The sequence below is a fragment of the Triturus cristatus genome, chromosome 4_1, assembly GCF_964204655.1.
Source record: "Triturus cristatus chromosome 4_1, aTriCri1.1, whole genome shotgun sequence".
NCBI lineage: Eukaryota > Metazoa > Chordata > Amphibia > Caudata > Salamandridae > Triturus > Triturus cristatus.
In genome coordinates, this window is record NC_140585.1 from 572,442,114 (window position 1) to 572,469,662 (window position 27,549).

The 27,549-nt window shown below is 43.5% G+C and overlaps 1 protein-coding gene across 1 annotated transcript in view; it reads right to left on the bottom strand.

Moving 5' to 3' along the window:
• Positions 1-2,439: 2,439 nt before the first annotated feature.
• Positions 2,440-27,549, bottom strand: part of SEMA3E (semaphorin 3E) — a 612,412-nt gene continuing 587,302 nt past the window's right edge. The window contains exon 17 of the mRNA XM_085652902.1: positions 2,440-3,401. Within this exon, the coding sequence (XP_085509028.1) occupies positions 2,949-3,401 (453 nt within the window). The 3' untranslated portion in view covers positions 2,440-2,948. The remainder of the gene's footprint in view (positions 3,402-27,549) is intronic.

A 27,549-nucleotide genomic window follows, 5' to 3' on the forward strand; every position in this document is an offset into this window, starting at 1 on the left:
ATGCCCTTACCTCTCACTTCTCGTGGTTCCGGCTTCACGTCTTCTCTTTTAGAATGCATGGACATTTACCATACATACCTTTACAACAAAATTTATTGTAAAGGCATGCGTGGTAAATGACCATGCGTTCTAAAAAAATGTGTAGTAATGACTTCGCGATGTACAACGCAAAGTCGTTGTAACGGCTGCTTACTGATCGAAGCTGGCCCCTGTTCTTCAGTGAGATGTTTATTTGATTAATTAGGAGGAAGGAATGTTCAAATACACTATCAATAACTTATGCCACATTCATGCCAAGCATAATGTTGTTACCAGAAAATGTCACCTCTTCACCAAAGCCAATATATAAATGTACAAATATTTTGTTCAGTAAATTCCAATAAAAAAGATCATTTAAAATACATGAAGTAAAAACACATCAAATTAAGCACCGTAGGTTCTTATGTACTATTCCTTTGTTGTCCAGGATAGATTGCTACAACAATTGCACTAAATCGAATCTTTCCTGGTCAAGAAAGGAATAGTGCATAATGATGGTTTGACCATGGAATTATTGCTGGCATTAGTGTTATAAATGACAAAACTCTAATGTCTAAATATATTCTCCCATAATGTATTGTACATATATGATTATATGATTCTGTGTATGTTATTTTCCATATTGGAAGCAAAGCTACGGTGCTATATTTGATGTGTTTTTACTTCATGTATTTTATATGATCTGTTTTATTGGAATTTACTGAATAAAATATTTGTACATTTATATATTGGTTTTAATGAACAGGTGATATTTTCTGGCGACAGCAGTATGCTTGGCATGAATGTGGCATAAGTTATTGATAGTGTGTTTGAACATTAACCAAGGGAATTGTTGCTTTGACTTATTGTCATATTGGAGTCCTGTCCCTTTGGTTTAGGGGGACCCCTCTCTTGCTGTTGAGGTTCTTGTTAGATATTACAACCATTTCTTTAAGTGCATTGTGTTAGGATGATGCCTGCAAATTCGCCATGCAAATTCTTACAAAGTACACCAGAATACAATAAAACTTTTTCTTTTGTTATCAACGCGTTACATACAGTGGTGCAGCATAACTAGCTGCAATCATATTGTATAATTTTGACATTAATCCAAAGCGACCTCATGTTTCCTTTTATGTTTGCTGAGATACAAGCCCATTTGGACCGGATGCATTTCAATAATTTGGAAGGCGTTTTTGTTTCCAGGCAGATATCGAGCAGAATTAGAGATCTCTTTTCCATATTCCAAGTCACCCTCTGCGTTATCAAAGTTTGTTCATATCCGGACTTCTTCATTACTTGCAACTCATTAGAGCAAACTAACATTTCAATGTCAAATCTGCTAAAGTTGTTTTGGTATTCATTATAAAAAATGTGTGTGTTCAGACACTGTGTGCAAGCAAATTGCATATTTCATCTTAGTCAAGGTATATAGGAAAAGAATTAGTGAACATCGCGCAAAAAGTTTACAGAGGAATGTTTAATGAGATGTATTTTGATAGGAAACTTGTTGCACTACGGGCTCGTATCAGGAAGCCTCTACTGTGTCCAATAGCAAGATGGCACCACCAGGGGACGCTTTTTGGATCTTCTCGACATCCCTGTTTTATTTGGACCTGACGTGTATGGCATGACTTCGATAGATATCTTTATAGACCATAGACCAAGGGGCAGATTTACAAGCCCCTTGCGCCTCTTTTACTCCGCCGTTGCGTCACTTTTGTGACGCAGCGGCGGCGCTAAACCAGCGCCATGCTGCGGGGTATTTACAACGTGACGCATCTGGGAGATGCGTCACGTTGTAAAGCCCTGCGCCAGAAGCAGGCGTTCCTGTGCAGGGGGGGCGTTCCGTCGCAGGAACGCCTCCTAAAAGTGGCTGAGTGAAATCTACAAGATTTCACTCAGTCACTTTTGAGCCCATGCTGCGTCAAAACCCTGCGCCTGCTTTAAGCAGGCGTAAGGATTGACGCAGCATTGTGCAGATAGGGCACCACAGAGCCTCGCTGGAGCTGTGTCGCGCTTGCGACACAACTCCAGCAATGCGCTGCATTTACGGCACAGATGCGTCACGCATCTGTCCGTTTTTGCCCCATGGTGCGCTGCATTGTAAATGCGGCGCATCCATGGTGGCGGAGCCGTGATGTACAATAACTGGCGCATCCCTGCTGATATGCAGGGATGCGCCAGTTATTGTAAATCTGCCCCCAAATGTTTAGTAAACTGTGAATTAGTGACCTGGGAAAGCAGACATGCTTCAATATTTACTCTAGTTATTAAATGATATACTTAAAAAGAAGAAGAAAAAAAACATTTATAGTGCCCGGGTTCATAAATTACTGAAATATTCCGGGAGAGATGTGTTTCTGTACAGAGCATTATTTCGTATATAAAAAGCTTCAACACCCAAACACACAAAAATGATCAAGTAAGTTCCCCACAACGTGTGAGCTCTTTAAAATTGAATATAAATGTTAATCGTGAACAACGTTTGAAATAAAAACAATTTGCTAAACGTTTTGCATATTAACAAATGAAACAGAAAAGACTTCGATGAAGAAAACGTTCTTTTACATATGTCTAGGACTTGTTTAAGCTTTTCCAAAAGAATGTATCCACCATAATGTAGAACTTTTAATAACAAAAATAATATTTTATATACATGTTCACTTTTGGGGAACAATTTGTCCATAAAGACCTGATGTGAGTTAACATTAGGGAGTAACTAAAGACAGTGTACAAAAAAAAAGGGTAGGCATTCAGCAGCTATTTGGTTAGATACGACATAACTCTAGAGAATAATTAAAATGGATGCTAGAATGTACATTTGAGTTTCTGCTCTTGGTACCAGAGAACGCCGGCACTCATCAGTTTGTTGATTACACTGGTCCGAATAGTACATATTTCGAAGAGCAGGGAGAGAGAGAGTTCCCTTATAAGGACAAAGTATGTCTTGGTAGACGGTAATGCTCCGACCTGGTCCGTGCTTTCTTCTCTTGCGGATTAACATACTTCCATTTTGAAGGCAACATTTTCAGCTTCCTCCTTTTCTTGTCTGTGCACCACACTTTTTCGCAATATTCCTCAACCCTCTGAAAATTACTGTATCCGATGAGCTGTAGGAAATCCTTGTACCAAGGCTTGGAGGCCTGTGAGATGCTGCTCTGAACTGTGCAGGGCTGGCGATGAGATGATTCCTCATCCTCCTCTTTGTGAAACATTTCCTCCAAACGATCTTCCTCCAGAACCTCAAGAGTGATCTTCCTGATGGTGTGAACAAAGTTATGTTCAACAGCTTGACAGAAATAGATTCCCGCATCCATTCGGTGGAGCTTTAGAAAAAGCAGGCCAAAGTCTGTTTTTACCAGTCTGTCATCTGTTTTCACCTAAAAAACACAAAATTGCAATTATGAAATACTCTAAGTGGAATCTTGACAATATTATTGTAGGCCACGGGCTAATTTATGGGATTATTACTGTCAGCATCATTGATAACCAGGGTGGTAATCTCAGTAACAACGCTAATTAAGATTCTGCTTGCAGTAGGAATAGTACTGTTATTGTTTATGATACAGTTTAAGAGGTCTAAGCAAGAGGTCCCTGCTCTTAATTGGTTCAATCAGTGCAATATTTTACAAGTCTCATAGAGTGTGGAAGGTCCAGCTAGACTATTCCATATGAATTTCATTGCGAGGCATGGAGGACATTATTAAGTCGACCTCCCTTATTGCTGCCATAGGCAGCAGCAACACGATCCACATACTCACATGGAATTATAACAACAAGAAAAGCTCAAGCTAGACTGTTTCAGATGAATTTACTACCTATATTTAAGTATAGTGCCTTGTATTTTTCCAGGTATATATATATATATATATATATATATATATATATATATATATATATATATATATATATATATATATATATATATATATATATATATATATATATATCCGGGTACAAAGGCACCAGCACTCACGGGAACAGTGTCCACGTTTATTCACAGGACTAGCTTACAGCAAAACGCGTTTCGGCTATCGCCTTCGTCAATTGCCAGAGGCGTCGGCTTTCAACGGACATAAGTACTTCATTTGTAACATAAACATCAACATAGGACTTACTTCAGTCCGAATTGGCAGCCATTATTAAACGTGCAAACGTTATGCTTATTTACAATGCAATTCTTGCCCTGAATGGGCCTTCGTGCTAATTAACATTATACCCTGAATGGGTTTTAACCTGCCATATGTTAAAAAACAATTTAAGTAATACATTATAACAGAGAGCAGCTACCAATGCATATACATTTCAACTATAGGTGGACAGCCAACTCTTCCCCACTGTTCAGGCCAAGTGGCATTTTGGTCTGAATGTCAATGATGTATCTGGATTCGAGTCTTCTTAGTTGTAACTGTCTGTCACCCCCTCTAACATTTAATGGTACATGGTCCAAACAAAAGAAGCTCAACAGATCCCTGTTGCTCTGATGAAAAGATTCAAAGTGTCTCGCCACTGGATACGACACATCTTTGTTATTGATGGCCCTCATGTGTTCTAAAATGCGTACCTTAGTTGGGTGAATAGTGCTCCCTATGTAGCGTAAGCCACAGGGGCAGACCAGACAGTAAACTGGGAAACTAGTGTTGCAATTCATTAGCTTATTGATCTTTTTAGGATGTTGTAGACCTGGAACTTTATAGTGAGTGGTCTTCCTGCTATTTCTACAGGCCCTGCATTTTAAACACGGATAAAATCCTGTTATTTTTCCAAAAGGTGGTGTTATCCTCTCTTTACTACAGTGGCTCTGTACTAGGTCATCACGTAACGTTCTTGCTCTCCTGAATGTCAACAATGGTGCTTTAGGCATATCTCTGCCTATAACTGGGTCAGTTTCCAGAATGTGCCAATTCCTTCTAAATATCTTTCTGATGACCTGGGCATCTTCAGAATAATCAATAATTATCCTGAATGTGTTGTCATTCTCTTTCACTGGTCTAGTGATGTGATCCTCATCTTTGATCAAGTCAGATCTAGACTTGACTTCTGCTTTTTTGATTGCTTCACTTTTGAACAAGTGGTATCATAAAGGGATGCTATCCAAAGAAGAATACGTTTTTTTAGAATGCAAGCATCCGAAAATACCTACATTTTACCACCTTCCTAAACTGCATAAAGATCCTGTTAACCCCCCTGGTCGCCCTATTGTTTCCTCATTAGGGAGTTTAACTGAACACATGTCTAAGTTTGTAGATTTCTTTTTGTCTGAACCTGTCACCAAGCTCACTTCCTACATTAAGGATACTAAGGATTTTTTTAAACGAGTGCAGAATGTACATTGGGAAGATGACTATGTGATGATGACCCTCGACATATCTAGTCTGTACACTAGCATTAACCATGATCAAGGAATTCAGGCTGTCCAGTATTTTTTAAACAACCGATCAATCAATCTGGTAGAACACAATATGATGATGATTGAGTTCGTGAGATTTTGCTTGTGTAATAATATTTTTCTGTTTCAGGATGTCTTGTTTAAACAGATACGCGGTACCGCGATGGGAACCTGCTTCGCCCCCAGCTACGCGAACTTGTTCGTGGGCTGGTGGGAGGAGCAGGTGACCTGGGCGGGGACCAACGTATATTGGACTCAGAAAGTCATTAGTTGGACAAGATACATTGATGACTTGTTCATTGTTTTTAAGGGTACCGAACAAATGGCGAGTGATTTTGTCGGAATACTTAACAACAATGATTTAAACCTCAAATTCACAGGAGAGATTAGCAAAAAATGTGTGAATTACTTGGATCTAGTGGTGTTCCCCATGGAAGGTAGACTGTGCACTCGCCTGCATAGAAAACCGACCGCGGGAAATTCCGTATTACATGCCCGAAGTTGCCATTTTGAAAAGACTATAAGTAGCATCCCTTACGGTGAACTCCTTAGGATCAAGCAAAATTGTTCTTTAGATAATGATTATCAAGTGGCAGCAAGAGAAAGCATGAACAGGTTCAGGTTGAGAGGTTATCATCAAGACATCCTTAGTGAAGCAATCAAAAAAGCAGAAGTCAAGTCTAGATCTGACTTGATCAAAGATGAGGATCACATCACTAGACCAGTGAAAGAGAATGACAACAAATTCAGGATAATTATTGATTATTCTGAAGATGCCCAGGTCATCAGAAAGATATTTAGAAGGAATTGGCACATTCTGGAAACTGATCCAGTTATAGGCAGAGATATGCCTAAAGCACCATTGTTGACATTCAGGAGAGCGAGAACGTTACGTGATGACCTAGTACAGAGCCACTGTAGTAAAGAGAGGATAACACCACCTTTTGGAAAAATAACAGGATTTTATCCATGTTTAAAATGCAGGGCCTGTAGAAATAGCAGGAAGACCACTCACTATAAAGTTCCAGGTCTACAACATCCTAAAAAGATCAATAAGCTAATGAATTGCAACACTAGTTTCCCAGTTTACTGTCTGGTTTGCCCCTGTGGCTTACACTACATAGGGAGCACTATTCACCCAACTAAGGTACGCATTTTAGAACACATGAGGGCCATCAATAACAAAGATGTGTCGTATCCAGTGGCGAGACACTTTGAATCTTTTCATCAGAGCAACAGGGATCTCTTGAGCTTCTTTTGTTTGGACCATGTACCATTAAATGTTAGAGGGGGTGACAGACAGTTACAACTAAGAAGACTCGAATCCAGATACATCATTGACATTCAGACCAAAATGCCACTTGGCCTGAACAGTGGGGAAGAGTTGGCTGTCCACCTATAGTTGAAATGTATATGCATTGGTATCTGCTCTCTGTTATAATGTATTACTTAAATTGTTTTTTAACATATGGCAGGTGAAAACCCATTCAGGGTATAATGTTAATTAGCACGAAGGCCCATTCAGGGCAAGAATTGCATTGTAAATAAGCATAACGTTTGCACGTTTAATAATGGCTGCCAATTCGGACTGAAGTAAGTCCTATGTTGATGTTTATGTTACAAACGAAGTACTTATGTCCGTTGAAAGCCGACGCCTCTGGCAATTGACGAAGGCGATAGCCGAAACGCGTTTTGCTGTAAGCTAGTCCTGTGAATAAACTTGGACACTGTTCCCGTGAGTGCTGGTGCCTTTGTACCCGGAGCTTTGACTGTGCGCGGTATCCGTCACCGCACTGAGAGCACCCGACCGCGAGTGAAGGGGCGAGACGGAAAGCGAGCTGGATATATATATATATAGGTATTTTATTCCAGTATACTCTATAGCACCCCTCTATATGAAGACTGCAGTGGCACATACTGTACACAATATTGTGACCATTGATGGCGATCCACTTCTTTCCATCGTGAGATACTATCTACCCTTCCTATCTTCAAAGATATTGTCATTATCAGCTATAGCAATATTGGACCAAGGTAAGAAATATAATAACCATCACTTTGAAGCTCATATCCAAGAATGGATTTCATAGCAAACGTTACAAAAAAATAAATGATATTTATTACCAATTTATTCGGAACACCATTCAGGCAAGCTTATAAATTAAGAAAGATTTCTTTTGAGCGTTTCTCAGTGAGCTCAATATTGCAAGATGCCATCCCTTGCATGTCACTGAACTCTGTTAATATTGTCAAATGCTCTTGTTCTGTTTTTGTTACATACTATTTATTTGTTTATGGGATAGCACATCTGGCATTCTGACGATCCCATTCCCACCACCTACTAAAAGAGATCCACCAATCTATTACCCCCTTTTGACAAAATAGTCAATTAATCTCTCCAACAAGGATCCCTCCCTGAAAGCCTGAACATGGGCCAAGTATCCCACCAACTAAAAAAGCTGGGCACTGACCAGAATGACTTGAACAACTTTGGACCGGTATCCAGTTTGCCTTTCCTGGCTAAATTGATAGAAAAATGTGCCCATGATCAGATGTGAACATATAAAGAATTCTGACCTATTAGACAAACACCAGTCTGGGTTCAGACCTGGACACAACACTGAGGTAGCCATACTTAACATCTCAGATGATACAACCACCAGTAGACCAAAACGAATCCTGTCCCCTAATACCTCTGGATTTACCTGAGGCGTTCGACGTGGTCAGCCACGAATGCCTCAGAGAAACTCTTGAACTCAGAATGGGTCTTGCAGCTGCCATCCTGAAATGGTTCACCTCCTTTTTGCAAAAACGACAACAAAGAGTCAAAATAGGTAGCACTCCATCCGATGTAGCAGACATTGACGGGTGTGTTCTGCAAAGATCTTCAATTTCACCAATGCTCTTCAATCTTTACATTGAACCTCTCACTGAAAATCCTGATACAATCAAAAATCTTGTATCACATATATGTGGATAAAACTCAACTATACATTAAACTGTCCTCTCAAGAGGATATCCATAGACTAGAAGATACTCTGAAGAAAACTCAAGACTAGCTGGCCTGCAACCATCTGAAATTAAATCCGCAAAAAAAAAAATCATTATTTTTTCCTTATCCCTCAGTCCCCAACAACCTCAATTATGGTCTCAAAACCTCAACTTGCTAAACTGCACCCCAACCTTCTGAGACTCCAAGAAATCACTAGGCATCCCTATAGACTCAAATCTAAACATGCAAGCTCACATACAAGCTACATCCAGAAGCACAAACCCACATCTGCAGATTCTAAGAAAACTAAAACCCTACATAACACTGCGAGACCTCAAAGAGGCGGTTCAATCTCTTGTGCTCTCAAGAATAGACTATGGGAATGCTACGCTTATAGGTCTACCGAAAGCCAGCCTAGCCTCAATGAAATCAACAATAAATGCAGCAGCAAGACTTTGAACAGGCACTTGTTGTTACAATGGCATCTCCCCATCACTCAAAGCCCTCAAATGGCTCCCAGTTGAAACTAGGATTGAACTGAAAATTGCATGCATAACACACAAAGCCACACAATTCAGACCCAAAATATACGGTGAACAGGATCAAGCTATCAGGACTTCAGTAGTACTAAATTTCTTATATTTGAACCAGCCAGATTAAAAAAAAGGAAAACTCAAGGTCGCACTTTTGCTGGATCTGCTCCAAAAATAAAAAAACTTCTTCTTGCTCCACAAGAGCGATTACTTCATTCAGGCTGTTCAAGAAGGACGCCAAAGCCTTACTACTAGAAAAACATGTGTCATGAGAGAACTCTTTGGAAACTGTCATCCACCCTCCTCGATATTGTATACTATTGCGTTATGCCTTGCTCTTCGAACTATATACAGGCGAACACTTCTACAACTGTCATTCACCTTATTCGATACTGTCTACAATTGCTTTATACCTTGCTCTTTGAACTCTAGGTTCTGCGTATCTTAAGTGACAAATATCTTTACTGTACTGTCACCCACATCAGCTCTCTGTGTACAGCACACTGAAACCGTGATGGTCATGTTCATGCTCATGCTTTATAAAACACTATGAATAAATTAATAAAATAAAACTGAATTTTGTTTCTTCGTATGTGTTTACTTTCACACTGTCTGAAAAAGACTCACCGATGAATTGCAGCATAAAACACATTTGGGTCTTCAATTGGTTTGTGAATCACTGTAAACAAGGCTGGCCCAGAACTATTTGAACAACCATTCTGCTTTCTAAATATTTGAAAACTCATTGTGTATTATCAGTGATTAATTTGTAATAAAAATAAGTCCTTGGTCCTGGTCAGGATAACACTGCAGTCTTCACCACGGATTATCCCTGGCAGCACTGCTAATGACTATACCAACACAACTACTAACCATCATACTCCTACTAGTGTGACAATTCAGACTATTCCAGGCCCCCAAAGCAACAATCGTTTGGGCGTCAGGTATAAGTCATTTTTAGTGTATATTGAATACATAAACAACCAATGTTCCATTCTTTTCTACATTAGGCAAAGAGTGCCATCATGTGGCAGTCAGTCATAAGTGCCAGTGTTGACAATTAATTGCCAGTGCTGAGCACCGGAAACCACTGCCTCAAATTAAGCACTGTTTATGTATCTTACTTATGTAGCAGACGTCTGGCACAATGTTATATACAATAGAAGTTTTTACAGAAAACATTTGAAGAAATTAACATCATTTCGTTTTACAATTTATATTTTTTGCCCTCACTGATTTTTTGCCAATTTCTTTCATAAAACTACACATATTACCACTTATTTTCACAATGTTCCAGTGACATAAAAAAAAATGTACAGGCTTAGAACTGTGTTAACCAATATTCCTCTTATGGAATGATCTGCACCATATTCCAATAACAACAGAACGCATTTATATCATTGCATTAAATCCACCCTGCAGATGACTAAAATGTACCTTCCCTGACCCTCATGTTTTGATGCAGGAGACTTGACCGAGTTAGCAAACATTATAGCATGTATCTTGTGGATTCTTCATGACACCTAATGGTGTAGTATATTTATCCTGAACATGTTTGATTATATCTGCTCAAACTGCACTACTAACTGAACTACCCAATATACCTTCCTTCTCACACAGACCCCTCTGTTCTTTCTTTCAATTCACCTGCAAGGCAAAGAGTCTGTCTCTCGTCTAGTCTCTCTGCTGTACGAATGGCAGATGCAATCATCTTGTGCTGTGAATATGGGAGCTGGGCCCTCTATGTGACGATTAAGAAGAGAAAGCAGTGGGACATGAATTGGATTTTAAGCAATCACTGGACTGGAATATTCTCAGGAATGGACTTTTCAGGATAGCTGACAAAACGTCAGGAGCACTGAAGAACCTGCTTCTTTCACAGTCCCCCCCACCCCCACCCAGCTCTAACACATAATTCCAGCCACACACAAACCTAAATCTGAGATTTCTAATGTGATTTCACTGGCAGCAGCATTACAAGTAGATCCCTTGATTTCTAGTGTGTGCATAGACATATCCTTATGTACAAGCAGAAAAACAGGCCCTCATCCAAAGAACACCGAAAAGAAACGCATACGCGACATAAACAGCTGCCAAAAAACTGGGCCCAGGTACCACAAACAGTAATGACTTATGCTGTCATGTTGTCCACCAACTTATCCGGAAATGCTTTCATGTGCAGTGACTGTATTAACATATTAAACGGGTTGTGTCTGTACAGCTAAAGAACTGCCAAAGGCTGTTATTCACTGCCAAACAGTCGCTCATGCTACACTAATTAGAGATTGTAGGTAGGAAATAGATTATTGTTTAGATTTCTTAAAATGATTTACAATAATACACACAGATAAAAGACAGAACATAACAAACGAATGATCGTGTAAATACACCAGACTAGTGAACGAATAATTAAAACCATTACTTATTGATAAGAATCTCGTCAGTTTAAAAAATAATCCAACATTAATATGACAAACACAAAGTTGTGCGATAGTATCAAACATTGATAAGGTCAGATTGCATGCTGAAAACACTCTTTCATAATAGCCATGAATTTCAGCACACACTCAATTATTTTCCCTAACTCCCCTTACAATTTGATTGCATCCTTAAGTGTTTTCATTCTCTATAATCTAAAAAGTGATTTTAAAAACACTTTCTGAATGTCACGCAATTTAGTGCAAATGTAAAGAACATGTTCAATTGTTTCTTTACTCATAGAGCAAAGGCTGTATTGACATATGATTAATTGATTTGTTTCATGAACCCTCGAATTGGATAAGTGGAATATAAAGCAGACATAACCGTAAACATCTTTTTTTCACTGATTGATTTAATTGGTCAAGTTAATAGCACATGTTCACCTTTTTAAATAAACTATCCCCTGCCCTATTGGCTGGATATGGGCTATCTTAGGAGTGACATATATGTAGGTTTGGGCCTGGCAAAAAGTTTATTTTGTCTGGTCAAAATCGCAGCCTAAACTGAGCACACAGGCTGCAATGGCAGACCTGAGACAAGTTTAAAAGGCCACCTAAATGGGTGGCAAATTTAGTGCTGCATGCCCAATAGATTATTTTACAGGCTCTGGGTCGTGTAGTACCACTTTATTAGGAACTTACACGTAAATTAAATGTGCCAATTGGGTGAAAGCCAATGTTCAAATGTTTTAGGGAGAGAGCACAAGCAATTTAGTAATGGTTAACAATTAGTAGTCCAGCAAATACGAAGTCAACAAAAACAGAAGGAGAGAAAGCAAAAAGGTGGGGCGAAAACCACACCTTGGATGTCAGGTCCAACAGTAACCATCCATGCTTTCTTTGTTTATTATGGTGGGGATCCGGTGATATTCTATTTCCTGTGGAGTTAGTGATTCAATTTAGAAAGCACCAAAACCCTACAACGGGGTGACAGGCTTCTACCCATGGCATTAGGAAAGCTGCCTATGAAAGTGGATTTTATTGCCTTCATAAAAGTAAGAAGCTCCTGAACGTGCTGCAGATATTCCAGAAGGGCACTCACTATCATTGGAAAGGGATTTACCCCTGCCTTGCCTTTTTCCTTAGATATATTGGGAATGCCAACAAGTATTTACCTTCTGATCCCAGGAATCTTTTATAACAGCAAAATGTAAAACTTTGCTTGAAATACTCAGGGGCATTGACCGCCTAGAGTGAACTGTGACCCAAGCTGTGTTTTTCTCACCAATGATCCATACAGGTGAGTAACATCCTAGGCCCAGATTTATTAAGGGCTTACATCTCCGTTGCAATGCTCATGGAGACGCAAGACAACACAAGCCCTTAAGTTAGATTTACTATGCCAGCAGAGCCACCTTGCACCATGGAGCAAGGCTACCTGCGTTGGCGCTTGGCAGCTACAAATGCACCAGCGCAGAGAGAGAGCAGGAACATGCCTTATGCTAAGTAATGATGGCCATTACTCCTCTCTCCATTTGTCGCAACGTAGCAAGTTGTCTTGGTAGGCTGCGTTGCGCCAAATATTGATAAATCTAGTCCCCAGTTGTTTAAGTATTTAAACTAAAGTCAGGGACTCAACATTGCTTGCAATAGAGCAGTCACACGCTTTGATGAACTAGGCAACATTTTCCAGCTGAATAATGAATTCTCAGGCTATGTTAAGAAATGGGCCCGTACAAATTGCAAGTAAGGTTTCGTAAAACGTTGCAGTTGCACAGCGCTGCACATTGTGTCTCTATGCCAAACCTGCATTCAGACATGTCGTATTTAGCCAGAGGAGAGCAATGGCGCAGACAAATGTGACCAATTACTATATTTCATAAAAAGCAACAATCCCTTGAGCTACCTGAGCTGCTGCAGAAATCAGAGTTGCATCTTCAATTACTATCCGTGGGAGCCATGAAAATGCAAGGACTCGGGTCCCCTGAGGGGCTCGCGTATAAATAGGACGCACTCACGGAAGGAAACCGCTCGCCCATGCATCGCAAAACAAGAAACCAAATCAAAGGGACATTGTGACAAGATTGCTCAATTTGATACAGAATTAGAAAAATGAGGAACGGGCGGTGTTTGTCAGCAGCTGTTCGAGAGCTGCGAGGAAGGCAATATGTCTGCCAAAGAAGCAAGAAAGGAATTTATTACACTGACTATATTGCTAAATTTTAACATGCATTTCTCCCCTCACAAGAATGACTCAGAGCGCTCTCAGCACAATAGTCGAAAATTGAATGATAACTGCGGTAAGGATAAGGAAAATTAAACATGGGCAAAAACTCATCAGAGCCATTGTTCCCTGACGCAGGGCGAGAGCTGACAAAGTGCTAATGGGAAAAAACAGCGCAGGGAAGAGTGCCCACGAAAATCAGAATAAGATGGGAGCACATAAGATTATTAGCACTTTGCTTGCTACAAGCCAAATACCGAAATAAAATAAATCTTTTAAAACAGCATGGGGGAGAATATGCTGACCCTGACGAACATTTTTGTGTAAATCATACATAGCACAGAGAAAAGACACAACGCTAGCAGGGCACCGGTGTCCCGTCTCTTGCATTTCTTCTGCACGCATCTTTTGATTATAATAATGCAAAAGGAGGTGTATGTCAGGGAGACTGCAGCTGGAAATGTTTTGATGACTCGATGTTTATCTGCTAACTTCTCTTAGAACAAGTAGCGAACATAAACATCTGATTGTGAGCATGCCAGAATGGGGAGTGGTGTCAAAGGAACAAGGAACCTTGAAAACTCCTGAGGCGGAAAACTCCTGAGGCGGAAGCCGGGAGACCGCCGATATTTTAAAAACTGTCACTGTTGTCTATTTCTATGTCACCACGCTGATAAATTGCATTTTAAAAAAGCGCACTCACCCGGCAAGCAGTCAGAGCGGGCTAGAGTCACGCTTAAACAGCGACTCCTTCGCTGCAACGATCATACCCAGGAAAGCACTTTCCCGCCGCCACTCACGGCGAGGAAGCAAGGACACGCCTACCTGAGGCCACGCCCACTCCCCTCAGCATAAATACGCGACTGGCAGCGCCAACCAAACAGAACCTTGAAAACTCCTGAGGCGGAAGCCGGGAGACCGCCGATATTTTAAAAACTGTCACTGTTGTCTATTTCTATGTCACCACGCTGATAAATTGCATTTTAAAAAAGCGCACTCACCCGGCAAGCAGTCAGAGCGGGCTAGAGTCACGCTTAAACAGCGACTCCTTCGCTGCAACGATCATACCCAGGAAAGCACTTTCCCGCCGCCACTCACGGCGAGGAAGCAAGGACACGCCTACCTGAGGCCACGCCCACTCCCCTCAGCATAAATACGCGACTGGCAGCGCCAACCAAACAGAACCTTGAAAACTCCTGAGGCGGAAGCCGGGAGACCGCCGATATTTTAAAAACTGTCACTGTTGTCTATTTCTATGTCACCACGCTGATAAATTGCATTTTAAAAAAGCGCACTCACCCGGCAAGCAGTCAGAGCGGGCTAGAGTCACGCTTAAACAGCGACTCCTTCGCTGCAACGATCATACCCAGGAAAGCACTTTCCCGCCGCCACTCACGGCGAGGAAGCAAGGACACGCCTACCTGAGGCCACGCCCACCCGCCCCTCCTCTGCCCTATAAAAATGTGTAATCACCGGACGCGCAGCGGACGGGCGCAGCGGGCACGCCGTCAGCGCGCCGAAGGCGCGCCAAAGGCAAGCCCGTCTGGGCCCGTCCGGACCCGGACGGCCCTTGGCCCCGTTACTCTGCCAGGTGACCCTCAGGATCGAGTGATGTATACGGCTGATACATTATACGCCCTACGTCCTAAAATCATCCTGGCCTGCTACCACACGTTCAGTGCAGAGAAGGCCTTCTCGACCTGCCCACACTGCAATCCGATTCCCCCCCCTAAATCTGCCATACCTGCCCTGAAATCAGGACTCCTCAACTGCCGTTCTCTCCCTAAACACGCCACCGAAGTAAATCTCTTAATTCAGAATCAGGATCTTGACCTGTTGTTTTTAACCGAAACATGGCTTTCTGACTACACCGACCCGGACGTTGTCACAGCCCTCCCTACAGGTTACCTCTGTCAAGCTCTAAATAGACCTAAAGGGAAAGGAGGTGGGGTAGCCATAATTCACAGGGAACAATTCATCTGTAGGATGACTAACGCTGACATGGAGGACTGTGAGTGCGGCCAGTTCTCCATCCAAATCTCTCCAGCCCTCACCCTGGCAGGGCTTCTGACCTATCGTCCCCCTGGGGCGCCAGGCAACTTCAGCAATGCCATAATTGAATCCATTTCCCAATTAGCTTCATCCACCTCCAACTTCTTTTTATTAGGTGATCTGAATCTCCACTTCCTAGACCCGATGGATCGAGTAGCCTCGGACATTAGACAGGACCTCACATCTCTAAAGGTACGTCTAGTGAACAACGAGCCCACCCATGAGAAGGGCCACCTATTGGATCCCATCTTCACCAATATAGCAACGGTGACCACCAACTCACCTGTGACCCTTCCATGGACAGACCATTTCCTGGTCCCTTTCTCCTGGGCAACTCCCATACCTATTCACCTAACCCCTAAAACCCAGGTTACCGACCGCCAATGGCACAAACTATCACCTGAGAAATGGGCCCTTTCTCTTGCAGACTCCATTCCCGAGCTCTCCTCTGACTCTAATACGGCCGACAAACAATTCAGTGATTGGATCACGTCGTCTCTTGACACTACACTTCCAAAAATCACCTCCTTTAAACAGCCTAAAAGGATACCCCCCGCTTCATGGTACACGCCAGAGCTTAAAGCCCTACGCCAAGAGTGTAAAAAAACCGAACGCTCATGGAGACGCAATAAATCAGGAACCAATAAAAATATCTACTCTATTTCTCTTCTAACCTATAAAACCGCTATTCGCAAAACCAAAAGCGTGTTTTTTCAGGAGAGGATAGAGAAGGCGGGATGCTCCGGGAAGGAAGCATACGCTATCCTTAAAGAGCTCTCAAAACCTCTAGAACAAGGACGAGGACCGCCTTCCGACCCCAAAGCCGACCAGGAGAAATGCCAACAATTGGCCAACTTCTTCCAGGACAAAATTCGTCTAATCCTGGACTCAATTCCTCCCTCGAGCCCGAGGGGAGAAATTGCTCTCCCATGTGCGACTTCTTCTACTAGTCTGTCCACGTGGGGCCAGGTCACTATAGACGAAGTACGGACGACGCTCAACTCAATGAAGACCGGTTCCCCCAGAGATCCCGCTCCTCTTCGGATCCTTAAGGAGGTAGCCCCTTCTATCGCCCCCTCCCTCACTCATCTGATTAATACCTCACTCCAACAGGGAGTTGTACCCCCGAGCTGGAAGAAGGCTGTGGTAAAAGCCTTACTGAAGAAACCTGCGCTTGACCCTGAGAACTTGGCGAACTACAGGCCCATTTCCTTACTCCCAGGAGTTAGTAAGATCGCGGAAAAACTTGTCAACAGGAAACTCTCGCAGTTCCTAGAGGCCAATAACAAACTTAAAAACTCCCAGACGGGCTTCCGACCAGGACAGGGCACGGACATCGCCCTCCTGGCGGCGGTAGAGGAAGCTAGAACGCTATTGGACGGGGGAGGATCAGTGGCAGTGATCCTCCTCGACCTTAGCGCAGCGTTCGATACCGTTGACCACCAACTCCTTATCGAACGACTGGCAAGAGTTGGAGTGGAAGGTACAGCCTTATCCTGGCTTTCATCCTTCCTGACACAACGATCATATCAGATCTGGGAGAAGAACGCCCGATCCTCCGAAATGCCCCTCCAATGTGGTGTGCCTCAGGGCTCCTCCCTGAGCCCCACATTATTTAATATCTATATGTCCACATTGGAGGAAGTTATCACCCCTTTCGGAGTGAGTGTCGTCAGCTATGCTGACGACACACAATTAGTGGTGTCTCTGTCCCACCCCAAACAACAGAAAGCTGATCTCTTCAACTGCCTCACGCAGGTCCATCATTGGATGAATAGATCAGCCCTAAAGCTAAACGGGACAAAAACTGAGGTCCTCTTACTTGGCCCAAAAGGAACCTCACTCCCCCTGGACATGTGGCCAACCTGTCTAGGTCCTCCCCCAGACCCAAAGACTGAGGTGAAAAGTCTGGGTGTATGGATAGACTCTGAACTCTCATTCGCCCCGCAAGCAAAGAAGGTCGTAGGGACCTGCTTTGGTCTTCTAAAGTCCTTGAGGAAAGTCCTGCCTCTTCTTCCTCCTAAATCGCAAAAATTACTAGTCCAAGGTCTTATAATATCAAGACTAGACTATAGTAACGCGATTTATTTGGGCGCACCGGAAGCAACTCTGAATAAACTGCAGAGAATCCAGAACACGGCTGCCCGGATTATAACCAACACCCCGGCCAGATCATCGGCCAAACCCGCTCTCAAACTCCTGCACTGGCTCCCCATAAGGGAGAGAATCCAATTTAAAGCCCTGTGTCTGGTGCATAAAACTTTGCACAACCAAGGCCCCCCAGTCCTCTGCAATTTTATCACCCCTTACATAGCCACTAGATCCCTCCGTTCCAACGCAGAAAATTTCATCAGCACCCCAAGATTTAGGAAAGTCCGTTCAGGAGGAAGACGCTTCTCGGTACAAGCGGCCCGTCTCTGGAACTCTCTTCCTCGTGAACTACGTCTTGAACCTCAATATCTGCGTTTCAGGAAGCTATTAAAGACACATCTGTTTCCCTAGTTCCTGCGCCCTCCCCGTGAAACTCAGCCTCGGCTCTCAGGCTTTTTTCTGTTTTAGGGTTCTCTAGCGCTGGGATACCTCCGGGTGACTATGCGCTTTATAAAAAAATAAATAATAATAATAATAAGTATATACCAATATCCTGGGTGTGGTATGTACTGGATGAGAAAAACACCTCATATTCTGAGCTGACATTTGGAAAGTGGGAAATTACGCGTGAAATAACCAACAATGCACCTATTTCCCACGAGTTTTTTCTGTCTCCCCAGAAATTTCCGGCAGATTGGACTGGCTAAAATTTTGCGCAGGGAATGGGATGCAAATTTGCCCCTCTACATAACCAGTCCCAAATTGTGGTTGACTGTGAAACTAACGGAGTTAAAGTGAATTTCAGGCTTGGATGTAGGAAAACTGACACGATACGTTAAATAGAGAGCAGTTGGCAGGGGCCAGGCCTAGAACCAGCTAATTATTGGAGGAGTAATAGTACCCTTGATTAGAAAGGTGAACAAAACCAGGACTCCTGCTTGAGTCCCATTTGGAATTCATGGACTAGGTGACTGCGCTTACAGGATCATGTGGCCATCAGAGCCATCTGTCTCCAGTAGATCGGGGTCACCAATGTGTACCCATTTATATAACTCTGCCCTGAGACAGCACACTACGTGAACTCATCGGAATTAGGGGCAAATGATGGCTTCACTCATGGAGCTGTATGCTGTTTGTTTAACTTGTAAATGTATCACATTTAGTGGGATACAAATAGGTATCAGCTCGTACCTAATCGACAGGGAGTGAGCGCTCTCCTGTTGATTGATGTCGATGTGAGCCAGAATAAGTGCAAGACTCCCTTTACTTTTCCATCTATGCATTTTTTGAAGTAAGCTATTAATTAAGGGTAAATTAATATAATGGTTGGGAAAAAACTGACTAATTTAAAGATGGTTACCTTTGTCAAAAAACTTAAACTGCACCAAAAAATTACACCGCACAGCAAGTGGCACATAAGCAGGGCCAGAAATCCAGAGAAATTCTCCAAACCCAAACTTTGTGCAGGCCTCGAAAAACACCACATATCTGCAATAGTTAATTTGGTAGCGCTGGCATCGTAGCATCATTTGTTCATATTTGAAAGTGTTTGTGTATATATATACCCTATATACATTACATGAACTGGAAAGTGGAGGGTTGGACACTAGCAATGACATGTATCATACATTGAGAGATCAGTTATGATAAAGCGGCAGTGACTAAATCTAAACCTAATATGCCGCATGATAACATTGACACTTTTCAGGATAATGTTCCTGACCAACTGTTGAAATTCAAAAAGAGAGCATGGTTTAAAAAATCAGTGCCACTACCTTACAATCTCACAGTTGCGCAAAATAATGCCATTACCAATCTAGCCACCAACAGCTCTATTGTCATAAGGCCTGCTGATAAGGGGGGAATGTGGTGATCATGAGCAGGGACATGTACATAGCAGAAGCTGTCCGTCAACCTAATGACCCCATATTTCATGCCCTTACCAACAAGACTGAGTATACCAAGAGCATTCTCGACATCTGGAACAAGCTTATGGATTGGATGGACAAAGGCCTGCTGGAATGGGGGGAATATTGCTTTTTAAAGAAAGATTTTCCCAAACTCCCAGTTCTATACCTTCTCCCTAAAATCCACAAGGATCTTACCAATCCCCCGGGCCAGCCCATAGTGTCCTTTAGGGGCAGTGCATTAGAGAACGTATCTAGATATGTTGACCACTTCCTGAAAGATCAAGTAGATCTTTTACCATCCTTTGTGAAAGACACTAAGGATTTCCTTATCAAAAACCAAGGGGTGAAGAGGCAGAAAGATTTTTTACTTATCACCATGGATGCGTGCTCATTACATACCATCATTGAGCAAAAATGTGGCATTCCTGCTTCCAAAAAATATCTGTCTAAAAGATCAGTGAAATATCTTGAACTCACGGACATGATCATTGACATGATCTGGTTTTGTCTTCACAACAACTTTTTTCTTTTCAATGGTGAAATATACAGACAGATCCTCGGAACCGCCATGGGGACATGTTGCGCTCCGAGCTTTGCGAACTTGTTCCTAGGGGCCTGGGAAGAGGCGATAAGAAAAGATACTAGGATCAGCGATGATGTCGGCAAGGTTATTCTATGGCTGATGTACATAGATGACCTCTTCCTGGTATGGAGGGGGACAGCTGTCGAAGTAACTGACTTTATAGAGAGATTGAATCACAATAAGTGCAATCTGGTACTCACCAGCAATATCAGGACGAAGCAGTTGAGTTCCTCGATATCAAGGTGGAAATCAGAAACCATTCCGTACATACGAGCCTGTTCAGAAAATCAACAGCTGGGAATAGTTTGCTCTATGCCTTGAGCAGTCACTCCAACAGGCTCAAGTGGAGTATTTCCTATGGGTAACTTCTAAGAGTCAAGCGGAATTGCAGTTCAAAGCAATCCTTTTTGATTGAACAAAACATCATGATCTCAAGATTTGCTGAGAGAGGGTATCTCAGGTGGGTCCTCCGTAGGGTAGTAGACAAGGTGAAAACTGTGAGCACGGCTACCATCTTAGAGAAAGAAGAAAGTAAAGAAGCTAAGAATGACACTGATGGCATAACAAGGGTCATTCTAACCTACAATGGTAGCTCAAAGGATATTCAGAAAATCCTGGTCAGGAACTGGGAGATGCTGAGGAAAGATCCCGTCATTGGTACCACGATCCCAGACAGACCACATATCACCTACAGAAGGGGACGTAGTATGATAGACACTTTGGTGCACAGTGATATCACCACCATTGAGGACAGAGGCATTCATTTGCAAGTTTTTTTCCCATGAGGACACTTCAAAGCTTGAGAAAGATGTACCTCAACAACAACAGCAATGTCTCAATACAAATCTGCCAATTCCTCACATGCAGTTCCTCTTTTGTAGTTTATGCCTGAGAGTGTCTGTGCAATCACCGCTTCATTGGCAGTACCACGCAAATGGCCACAAGGCGAGTTTTGGAGCACATGAGGGCTATTACCAACAGGGATTAATATTACCCTATGGCCAGACATCTTGAGACACATCACTACTCAGATAGCGCCAAACTGCAATATTTCATCATTGAACAAGTAGGAACCTGACATAGAGGGAGCTGCAACGAAGGAAGTGAGAATCTAGGTACATCATTGAGTTAGGAACCACTATCCAAAAGGGCATAACATTGACGAGGAAATCACCATACATTTGCACGAGAACTAGCTCCTACACTTGTTGTATGGTGAATGATATCAGTTGACCTTGTTTCTGATGTACTCTACTAGCAACGTCAATCTAAACTGTTGTTGCAGCAAAAGAAACGCCCCTCACGGTTAATAAAACACACATCCACCGCCGGATGTGTAATACTTTTTATTTTACTCTCTGGAAAGGAGACAAACCTTACTTGAGAGTCACAGCATGCTCCTGGCTGAGCCCAATGCTGTGTTACACCCACCAGTGCCCGCCGAGTGCCACACACCTCTGTGTTGTATTCCACCAGCTAGTGCGTATGCTATGACACTCTCTAGCCCATTTGCACTGTAACACCACCCCGTGAATATGTCATGCCACACTTGCCTTTGCACGGGTTATATTGCCCCATCTAACGTGCCTTCCTCGATGCCCTCTGTTATAACGCACAGCGCTATGCCTTACATATTACAATCTGGGATCCATATCTTTGTCACAGTGCATATGCAACGTTACACTCCCCAGCACATATTTTATATTACAACTTTAGAGACTAGTTAGGTTACACAACACTGCCCTGTGCATGTTACACTCCAAGGCGCATATCGCATAGCACGCGCTAGTGCTATCTCGCGCTCTCCAATGAATCTGTCATTGTGCACAATGTATTGCATATTATATTTCATGCCCCGGTTCATCTTATATCACACTGTTTGGTGCATAGTTTATACCATATACATAGTTTTAATTTTCAACCGTGCTCTCAGGACTATGTTCTATATAACACTGCGTTCACCTACCCTTTTCACGGGCATTACATTTTGCGATGGGGGGTGGAGGGTCAGGGGGTGTTTCTGCCAAGTGAGCCCGGAGTCACAGTTACAAACGTCCTCGTCTTCCTGATTAAAAGTGAGATTATGCTGCATACTTGTTCAGATTTTAAGTAGTTCGCACATACACACATTTTAAAAACAATAAAGTTCCTAATACCCACCTTCTCTGCACAGTTAGCCTGCTGCCCCATCCCCCTACTCCCTATCCTCTGTTGTCTGAATCCATGGACTAGCCTCCTCCCATGCATGGTCTGGTCTGATGTGCTACCACTGCCCTCCATTTAGCATGATGTACCAGTCCACTCCTCCTGCCCTCCATTGCCCAATTCTATGGCCCATCCTTGACCTCCTGCTTAGCCTCTGTGCTTATCTTGCGGCCCCTATTCTCCTTCCCCCTGCCCTCCGATGTCTTTGTGCATGCCCCTGCACCATCCTTTTTGCCCACCATGTTCCATGGACCTGCCACTCCTATCCACTCTGAGTGTTCAGTTGAGCTGCCACTCCCCTCCCACCTGCCTAGCATTGTCAGATGACTGTAACCTGTCCCTGCCACCTCCACCCTGCCTGTCCACATACCATGCCCCTATCCCCTTCCTCCTGTCCTCCATGGTCCATTTTACTGCCACACCCTTCTGCCCTCCCTGGTCTGTTGTGCTGCAACTGCTCCGCCTGCCTGCCCCGCGCGGTCTGTTGTGAGGCCCCTTCCCCTGAACTCTCTTGTCTGTGCCCAGGTCCTGACCCTCCCTTCTATCCTCCATGGTCCTTTGTGCATGCCCCTGCACCCTCCTTCTTGCCCATCATAGCCATTGTGCTGCCACTAACCCTCCCGCTTGCCATGCATGGTCTTCTGTGCTGCCATGGCCCCTCCCACCTTCCCTGTGTGGTCAGCTAGCTGCCCTGACCCCCTCCCACCTTCCCTCCATGGTCTGTGTGTATGCCATCATAGTCTCACTGTTGCTCTTCATGGTGTGTCTTGTTTCTAGTGCCCATCCTGCCTGACTTCCATGTTCATCTTGCTGCTCCTGCCCTGCCCCCTTGCCCCCAGCCCTCTGTTTCCATGTGCAGACCCCTATTCCCTCCCTCCTGGCTTGTCTGTTCCATTGTATTGCCCCTGATCCGTCCCTCCTGCCCTTTATGGTCTGTTATGCTGCAGCTTTCTCTCCTGTCTGTCCATTATGGTCAGCTAGCTACCATTGCCTCTTTCCCCTCTGTTCTCTGTTGTCCATGTGCATGGTCCTGTCCCCTCCCTATTGCTTTCTATGGATTTTTGTGCTGCACTCCCGTCCCGCATGCGCTGTGTGGTGTATTGTGCTGCTGCAAACCCTGATGCCTGCCTTGTAGGGTCAGTTTGGTGCACCTCTCCATGTCCCTCCTGTCCTCTGTTATCCGAGTCCATGTTCCTACCCCAATTCCTCCTGCCTACCATGATCCAATGTACCATACTTGCGAACATTTTGAACTTGGTAAGAGGGAGATTTTGTAAAAAAACTGGGGTATTGATTTTCCCCTTTGAGTTACATTGAAAAAGAGGAGATTGTAGACAGGAGACAGATCAAATAAAGCCCATTTGAGCTTAAAAATATTGGACGTTTCCTGGCTGAAACGGGTCTGTTGGCATGTATGGTTGTACTACAACTGCCTCTTCCTTCTGCCCACAATGGTCTATTATATTGCCACAGCCTCTCTTGCCAGTCCTGTGTTGTTGGTTTGTTGCCCCTGCCCCCCTTTCCACTGCCCTCCATAGTCCGTTGTGCTGCCACTGCCCTTCCTGCCTGCCCAGTGTGGTCAAATTGTTGCCTCTGCACTCTCCTACCTGACTTCAATCTTCAGAGTCCGTGCCCCTGGCCTCTGCCTCTCAACAGTATCCCAATGAACAACTAGATTGCTAACATTCTATATTTATTACAAAAGTGTGGAACGCCTGCTGTAATCAAAACTGTAATACCTAGAGCATTTCCTTTAGAAATTACATATATGAGAGGGCCTTATTCGCATCAAAATTATGGTTAGTGCTCTAAAAAACTAAAATGAGGACATATTTTCTGAGTTTTCAAATAGCGACAAAGAACTTTTAAATTATTTGTAATCTTTATGTTTTTTTATCCAGTTGACCACTTGATTAAATGTTGCACCTAGGGGAGAGGATGTGGTGTTACTTCCAGAGCTGCAGACTTTGCAACTGGGGAACCAGGTTGGAGTTTCTGCTTCAGCTCAACATTCTGTGATTCTGGTCAAATCACTTAATCTCCCCATGTCTACAACCAAAATGAATTTGATATTGTGTGATGTAACCAATGCTCGTGTAAAGCACTCCAATACTTGACAAGTCTGCACTATATAAAACTGCAAATACACAAAAAATAAGTGTTTTGCACACTTCTGTCATTGGGCTACATGTGGGCTACATCTGGGTGATATTTTTGCTGCATTTGGGCTCTTTTGTCTCTGTTGGCCATCTTGGGAGATTTATTTGTTATGAAGTTTCCTAATTTCCTCATTTACTGCAGTCTCCTCAGTAGGAAATGCTTTCAGTTTTTTACTTTGATTCCATCAAGAAGGTATTCAGATATGTCACACATTTGCCATAAATTCTGAATGTTATCACTCTAGTTGCTCATTAGATCACTGTAGTAAAGCTACTGCTCACCACGGAAGTCTGCTGCTGGTATTAAAAGTGCATGTTTCAGTCTGCACATCAGAATTTTTTTATGAAATAGAAGAGGATTTGAGAAGTCACTCAAAATGTGCCCACATTTTTCTTTCTTCAGCACTAATCATAATTTCTATGGCAAAATGAACCCCCTCATCGTGTTCCTTTTTAAATTAAATGTTTTAAGTGTTACCACTTTATTCCAATCAAGATGGCTTCAGGTGTGCCATACTTTTGTCATAAGTAAGACTGTTAGCGCTCTAGTTGTTCCTTAGAACACTCTGGGACATTCTGTCATTGGGCTATACTTGGGGTACATCTGAGTGATATTTGTGCTACATTTGGACTCTTTTGTCTCTGGTGGCCATTTTGGGAGACCTATTTGTTATGAAGTTCCCTAATTTCCTCATTTACTACAGTCTCCTCAGTAGGAAATACTTTCAGTTTTTTACTTTGATTTCCTCAAAAAGACATTCAGATGTGTCACACATTTGCCATACATTCAGAATGTTAGCACTCTAGTTGCTTATTAGATCACTGTAGTAAAGCTACTGCTCAACATGGAAGTCTGCTGCTGGTATTGAAAGTACATGTTTCAGTCTACATGTCAGAATTTTTTAATGAAATAGAAGAAGATTTGAGAAGTCAATCAAAATGTGCCCTCATTTTTCTTTCTGCAGCACTAATCATACTTTCTATGGCAAAATGAACCCCCTCATTTTGATCCTTTTTAAATTAAATGTTTTAAGAGTTACCACTTTATTCCAATCAAGATGGCTTCAGGTGTGCAATACGTTTGTCATAAGTAGGACTGTTAGCGCTCTAGTTGTTCTTTAGAACACTCTGGGAAGCTGCAGTAGAAGACAAAGGAATCAACTGACAGTCTCTGCCCTTGTTGGACCCGGGGTGCCCAACCTGCAATGACCCTGCAATGATAGGGCGGGAGCCTCGCGGCTCCCGCCCTGTCATTGCAAACTGCTTTGCTTCATTGAAGCGAGAGCAGGGAAACCTGCTCTCGCTTCAATGAAGCAAAGCTGATTGCTTTTCCACATGGGGAGCAGCATGTTAGCTGCTCCCCATGTGGAAAAGCAATGCCGGCTCCCGCAGGGCGCGGGGAGCCGGCTGGGACCAAGGGGGCATTGGGGACTCCCCCACGGCCCCCAACGGAGGCCAGGCCCTGGGTATGGGGTCCCCGGGGCCTTAAAGTGGCCAGAGGAGGGGGGCTACGCAGCCCCCCTCCATAAAGAATAAAAAATGTTTAAAAAGGCCCATGCCCCAAGGGATGTGGTCCCCAGGGCAAATTATGGCCTTGGCAGGGCGGCCACGCGGCCCCCTTCCCGATTTTTTTTTTTATAAATAAAAATTGGGGGCAGGCCCTGGGGGATGGGGTCCCCTGGGCCAACAAAATAGAAAAAGAAGGGGGGCTGCACAGCCCCCCTTCTAAAAAAAAGAAGAAGAAAAAAAAGGGATCAGGCCAAAGGCCACGCTCCCTCCTTACACCACTCTGCAAACGCACCCCCTGGTGCGTTTGCAGAGGGGGAACTAATTCCCCTTGAATACTGGGGGTCCCTGGGGGCCAACTAGCCCACCAGGAACCTCCAGTATGCGCCAGGGGGCTGCGTTGCAGAGAGGTTTAATGAGACCACGCCCCTTTTTACACCTCTCTGCAACGCAGCTCCGTGGCGCTTACTGGAGGTACCTGGTGGCCTAGTTGGCCGCCAGGGGACCTCAGGATTCAAGGGGACTTAATCCCCCAACTTAAAATGAGCCACGGGGCACGTTTGCACAGTGGTGGAGGTAGGGGGCGGGGCCTGAGGTGATACTGTGCAAACACGCCCTGTGGCGCGTTTTAAGTTGGGGAATTCATCCCTCTTCAATCCAGAGGTCCCGTAGAGGCCAACTAGTCCACCAGGTACCTCCAGTAAGCACCATGGAGCTGCATTGCAGAGTGTTGTAAAAAGGGGCGTGGCCTCTGAACACCTCTCTGCAACGCAGCTCTCTGGCGCATACTGGAGGTACCTGGTGGGCTAGTTGGCCCCCAGGGGACCGCAGGATTGAAGAGTAATTAATTCCCCAACTTACAACACGCCACAGGGTGTGTGTGCACATGTCACCTCAGGCCCCGCCCCCTTCCTTCACCATAGTACAAATATTCCTCTAAAATCAGCCGAACTACGAATTCCGATTTATTCACCTGTTATCAGGAGAGAACCCAGTGCTGCATCTTTTAGAGCAGCACTGACCCTGAAAAGTAATTCTAAGCGTACTTACCAGTGACTTGTATTTTCTTCCATAGGAATCCATTGTGTGGTTTTCATCAAAAAAGTTTCTAAGTGTCCAATTTTGAAACGTACAAATATTCCTCTAAAATCAGCCGAACTACGAATTCTTATTTACTCACCTGTTATCAGGAGAGAACCCTGTGCTGCATCTTTTAGCCCAGCACTGACCCTGAAAAGTAATTTTAAGCATACTTACCAGTAACTTGTATTTCCATCCATAGGAATCCAGTGTGTGGTTTTCAGCAGAAAAGTTTCTATTTTCACAAACTAAAAATAATCCTAAAAAATCGTCTGTATGACTTAAACACATTCTTTCAACTGTTTACAGGAGATTGGCCAGTGCTGGATCCAGGATCCACCACTGAGTAAGAAAAAGTAACGATAACACTACTTACCTGCTAAG